The sequence below is a fragment of the Arvicanthis niloticus genome, chromosome X, assembly GCF_011762505.2.
Source record: "Arvicanthis niloticus isolate mArvNil1 chromosome X, mArvNil1.pat.X, whole genome shotgun sequence".
Lineage (NCBI taxonomy): Eukaryota > Metazoa > Chordata > Mammalia > Rodentia > Muridae > Arvicanthis > Arvicanthis niloticus.
The window spans coordinates 29161729-29167728 of NC_047679.1; the positions used below are offsets into that span (position 1 = coordinate 29161729).

The 6000-nt window shown below is 46.9% G+C and overlaps 1 protein-coding gene across 1 annotated transcript in view; it reads right to left on the bottom strand.

Annotated features, from left to right (window-relative positions):
- Positions 1-5212, bottom strand: part of Map3k15 (mitogen-activated protein kinase kinase kinase 15) — a 129696-nt gene extending 124484 nt beyond the window's left edge. Inside the window, exon 1 of the mRNA XM_034484972.2 lies at positions 4627-5212. Coding sequence (XP_034340863.1) covers positions 4627-4987 — 361 coding nt within the window. The 5' untranslated portion in view covers positions 4988-5212. The remainder of the gene's footprint in view (positions 1-4626) is intronic.
- Positions 5213-6000: the final 788 nt, after the last annotated feature.

Consider the following 6000-nt stretch of genomic DNA (forward strand, 5'->3'; position numbering starts at 1 on the left):
GCTCATGGTCCTGACAAATCACTTAAACACAAATTATAGAAAAAGAACTGAAAACTCAACAAGAAGGTAACAACCAACCATTATATAGGTAAATGACTTCATTGGACACCTTGCAGAAAAAAAAGGTCCATGTCAAAAATCACATAGAAAGGTGCATGACATCATTACTTTGAAGAAAAGGCATATTAAATCCATCAATGAAAAAAATGCTATACTTCTCACTAAAAAGGCCAAAATTTAAAAGATCAGTACTACAAAGTATTGATGAGGATATGAAACACATGCATTGGTGCTGGGAATATAAGATGGTATAACCACTTTAAATGAAGGGCTGTGAATCCCTTGCATAGCTGAAAATATACCTAGTTCATGAACTTAGCCATTTTACTTCTAGGTATTCCAAGAGAAATGTAAAAACACTAGTCCATGAAAGACATACAGGTGTTTGTAACAGCCTCAAACTGGAAACAACCCAAATTTTCATAACAAGAAAATGGTCTGAATACATTCATGTGTGTAGGGGGGTGGATGTATATGGGGGTATGTGTGCTTGAGCATATGGGAACACATGTGGAGACCAGAAGTCGATGTTGTATCCTCCATAGCTGTTCTCTTCATTACTTGAGACAGGGTCTTTCACTGAACCTGGAGTTCAAGTTTACTAATTGGCTAGACTTGCTTCCACCACACTTGCTGCCTGTAGCACCATTCTTATGATGGACTAGTAGCATTAAAAAAGAAAATTTGCCATGTAACAATATGGGTGAATCTCAAAAACATCATGCTGAGTGAATGAAGCCACAGAAGCCATACTATATGAGTCTATTGATATAAAACCCTAAGAAAAGGTAGCTCAAATCTACAATGATGGCAAATCAGTCATCCTGTGGTCTCAAGTGAAAAGGAAGCGGGAGGAGACATAGGTGGGAAGACAGAACACCCCATATTGTGACAGAGTTCGAGTTCCACAAGGGCTAGTCACTTTTCATAGTTGTACATTTAGTAATTATAGTAAAAGTCTAAGGTAGGGGATGGGTAAGGAAGAGAATATCAGAATGAGAGGTGGGGGTTAGAGCTCAGTGGTGTTGCACTTGCCTAGTATGTGTAAGGCTCTAGATTCAATCGCTGGTATCAAAGGAAAGTCAGAATGTTAATAATTGATGAAGCTTCATTCTGTGCATACTCGAAAATTTCCATAATAAAAAAATTTAAGCGTGAAAAAGGGCATCAGTATCAAATGCATCTTCTCTTTTCCTCGTGAGTCCTCATCTTCCCATGAGTCCAATTCTGCTTGCCCTCTAGGCTACCCTCTCACAGACAGCCCTCAAAGCCAGAATGAGATCTACTTCCATGTCCTGCAACCCCTCCCCCACCTCCCACAAAAATCAAGCCCCACCACCCACTAGGCATTTATGCCAAGCCTTGTCACACCCAATAGCTCAAACTCTGCCCAGAGTACTGGGAAACATGAATTTTTCCAGCCCTACCCCAACTGCACTATTTAATTAGAATTTGCACTGTGCCTAGCTCAAAGCCCGATCCATAGATGGCTTTAAATGTTTGTGGTGTATGTACCAAAACTGTTTGGAAGTTGACCGATGGGAATCAAAAATAATACATAGTCCCTGGTAACAAATACTATACAGCTAGTAAAGCAACGACTCTGTTTAGAACGCCCTCAAGGTTCAATTAAATTCTGCAGCTGTGATGTTTCTTTCCACATGGAAAGAGGAGCATTCCAGGCTCAATGCTGAGTGAGTAGGAGTAACAGCAGCACAGAAAGGAGGGGACTCAGGAAAGGACCCCCAAAGGCCTGGTACATCAGAAAACAGCTGAGGTCCAGGTAGGGGCTCATGGAGTCTGGTTCCTGGAGTGAAAGAAAGTACTCTCTCCAGTGGGGAATGGAGTGAGCCGAGCTGCTTCAGAGTCACAAACCCATCTTTAATCCCCTGCTATATTTATTTTTTAAATCCTATTTAGGTAGCTGTGAATAACCAATAAGAAAATAGTATTGTTAGCACTCTCTTTCCATTGGATTGTCAAGGCTTCCCGTCCACTGTATCTATCCAGCATTAAGCATTTTTGTTCTCCAATATCCTGCCTTATGTCTGCTAGGCAGGTGCCATGCCACTAAAGCACATTCCCAGCCCCAGTGTGAGTTCTTTTAGATTTTTTTCATCAGCCTGTGGCTTTCCTGCAGCTCCTCCAATCAACCTTTTACTAACAACACAGAAATCTAAGATACACACACGGCCACAAAAATAAGACAGTATAAGAACACAATCGAACCAAGCATCGAGTTGCTATGAGAACAGAAGACAGGAAGTGCCTAGTGTCTCACCTCTATGGTTCCCCCACAATACACCTGGGATAGTTCAACAGTTGCCCCTCCCCCAACCAATCTTGTTCTAAAGCAGCACTGTCAAGGACACCTTCTACTATGAGGAAAACATTTTATATCTTTGCCATCCCACATACAGAAGCTGGCTGGCTGTACTTGAAATGGGGCTCTTCTGATTCTATAGATCCTATTTTACTACCTGTAAGACAATTTAAATATAAATGACTACATGTGATCAGAGGCTACTCAGTTGGACATCCTGGTTTTAGAGATTTTTACAAAACAGCCAACAACAGTTTTCTATCTATCATTTCCCATGGAAAATGCCAAAAAAGCTTGTGAAAGTGGAGATCAGGAAGCCAGGAGAGGGTAGGGATTCGAAGATCAGCTGTTTATTCGAAAATTCCACTTCCTGCAGTGGCATCGATAGAAATTATTCCAAAGGGCAAAATTGACCAAAGGAGATTCATGCTGTAAAGCATGTAAACTCAGAGTGAGCAAACGTGATGCTCTGGGTGCTCAGGTTTGAGCACTGAAATACGCAGTCTTCGCAAAGGAGCTTGCACAGCAGGCGAAAATGCGTCATACAGGCATATAAACATACGCCACTGAGACTCAGAAAAGCAAAGGCGCTGCACACAAATGTTTCGTCTTGCTGTCGTCAGGCAAGAGGGAAGAGTTGTGCCTAACGGCCTAATGAACATTTCACTTTTCAAAGAATCTGTTCAAACTCCATTTGGGAGCAGACTGAATAGAAGTTGAGAAAACGGAGTGGTTCTAGGTGAAGTGGGCTCCTGAATAATTTCTCTGAAAAGATGTGGTACTCAAGAGCACACTCAGCATGGTCAGAAATGTCAAGAGACTGTGCTCACTGGGTCCAGCTGCCACTTGTTTGAACAAGCCTGATGCCCCATCTCTTTCCAGATGGGGGTAGGTTTGGCCATTTGCTGTGGAAAAACAAAACAAAACAAAACAAAAATCCCCTTACATCCAGGGCTGACTCCAGTAAACAAGAACCGAATTGATTGGCATTTATGGGGTAGGGGTTGGTAGAACTTAGCAAACATGCAAAAGCACTGAGTTTTATAAACACAACTAAGACACCTATCCTGTTGCAAGACAGCATACCACGAACACTTTGAAAACAATGCCCAACATCTCTGCTCATATGGTTTTAGGTTTAAGGTAGACACTGTTACTTCCACTTGACCAATGGAAAAACTAAGGCAGAAACAACCCCTGGTCATTACTGTGTCGAATACAATGTCGGTGAGTATCATGTACTTTCCACAGATTTGTCCCCAAAAGTTAAGTAAGAAAAGCACGGAAGGAACAAGTGGTGACTTGAAAACTGGATGGTTGGGTCACACTCAGTCCAGCAAGCCTGGAAACAGTGTCTTGGTCTAGCAATGGATTACATTAAGAGATTAAAACATCACATAGCGGTAGATTACACCGAACTTTAAGTATGTGAAAGTGTGTTAAAAAAAAAAAAAAAAAACCCTAAGAGTCAATTTGTGACACTTGTCAGGCACTAACTTGCCACTTTCTGATCATAGGATGGAATCACCTGGAAGAATTAAACATTCTGAAGGCCTGACGTTGGGTGTCATTGGTATGAAATGGATAGGATTTTGTGTGAAGGAGAGTCTCACTTTGTAGCCTAGGCTGGCCCCAAACTCCGTATGTCGCAGAGGCTGGCCTTCAATTTGCAATCCTCCTGTCTCTGTCTCCTGGGATTTGACAATCGATCCATCTTAAGTTAACAAGAAGTCTTAACAGCTGTCCCAGATGAGTATAATAATTACCCTGCATTGGGGATATGTCAGGAGAAAACAAACTGGGGAACGAACTCCACATCTTGTAGGGTGGCTCTCAAACTTCCTAATGGTTTAATACGGTTCCTCTTGTGGTGACCCCAAGCATAAGGTTATTTTGTTGCTAGTTCATAATTGTAATTACACCTGTTATGAATTATAAGGTAAATATCTGATACGAGACCCCCTGTGGAGGAGATCCGCCATCTTAAGTGATAGTGTGTTGCTTGGGTTGGTGGCTATTATTAAAAGAAAATAAAGATGAAATGAGTCCAAGCGCCTATGGTCTCTATCTGTCCAAGGGCTCCTTACTTGATCTACCCCATCCAGGAGGTAGACATTGGTCCTGAGCATCAATGATGGGAGGATGGAAGGGGGACTGGAGGAGAGAGCCACGGGGAGAGAGTGGAGGGGTGGCAGGGTTTGTGAGAAGGCGGTGGGAACCCAAGGGTGGCCCCCCGCCCTCACCTGCATCGTAGAAGGCATCGAGCACTGCTGTCTCCCCGAAGTCGAGCTCCCCGAAGGGTACGGAGGTGAGGTGGGCGCCCTCGGCTTCGCAGGCCCGAAGCAGGCACTTGAGAGCCCCGGCCTCGGGGCCGCCGCCGGCCGCCGCCCCCTGCGAACTTTCGCTGCGCACGTATACAGCCCGCAGAGCCCGGCGCGGCCCGCGCCCGCCCTCAGCCTCGCCGCCCGCCGAGTCCCCCGCGCTCTCGGGCTCCGCCGGCCCCGCTGCGACCTCGGGCCCCGGAGGCAGCCTGCCGGGAGGCACCTCGCCTGCCTCCTCCGGAGCCTCGGCAGGGGCCGGCCCGCCTCCTCCGCCGCCCTCCATGTGACTGGCCCGCGGGGCTGGCGGCTTCGAAGCCGAGGTGCTGCTTCCCCGAGGCACCTGCTGCAGGCTGCAGGGACGGACGAACGGACGGATGCACGGACGCACGGACGCACGGACGGCAGCCGCAGGGAGCCGGGGGCGTGCGGAGAGGCCGCGGCGGGCAGGTGAGCTCGGGCTCTCCGGAGGCCGGCAGACAGAAGCTCAGGGCCGGCTTGCCCCGAGCGCCCTTTGAAAGCCCGCGAGAAAGAGGCGGGGGCTCGGACGTCAGGACGGGTGGAGGGGGCGGCTGTGAGAGCCTCGGGGCAGGAACACCAAGGGCGCCCCCTGCCGGCTCCCCCGCGCAGCGCCCCCTGCCTGGACGCCGGCCGAGCCAGGGATTGCAGGGCTCAGGTTATTAATACGTTTGTCTGTTGTTTTTTGTTTTTTTGGTGGGGGGGATGATCCCTCCTCATCCTTCCCTTTAACAGCTATTATAAGCTCGGTTCCTAGCTTCCTTCTTTTATTCCTTCCTTCTTTCCTCCTTCCCTCCCTTCCTCCCTCCCTTCTTTTTTTCCTTCCTTCCTTCCTCTCTCTACCTTTCCTCCCCTTCTTTTCTTTCATCTTTTTTCCTCCTCGCCCCCACCCCTGCCCACCAAACAAGTTGAAGCTTTCAACCACAGTAGACTTTCATGACACTAGTTGAATATTGATAATCAGTTTCAAACTAAAGGCACATGTAGCTTTAACTCCACATCAGGATAGGATGAGCAGTGCCTCATTTGACACTCACCATTGCCCAGGACATAACCTCCCTGAGCCCTGTCTTGCAGCCTTATTTGCCTTGACTTTGGTAGTGACCTTGACAAGGTATGGGGGAAGGTGCCAGCCAGCAAACCTTTGTTTTCCTGGGAAATAGACTCCTGCACTGCCTGCCTGCCTGCCTAGCCTTTGAAATACTAAGTCTCCAAAGAGGTTTCCACTACACCTCCTCACCTCACCATTTCAGTCTCTGCCATTAAATTATACTTAAACAA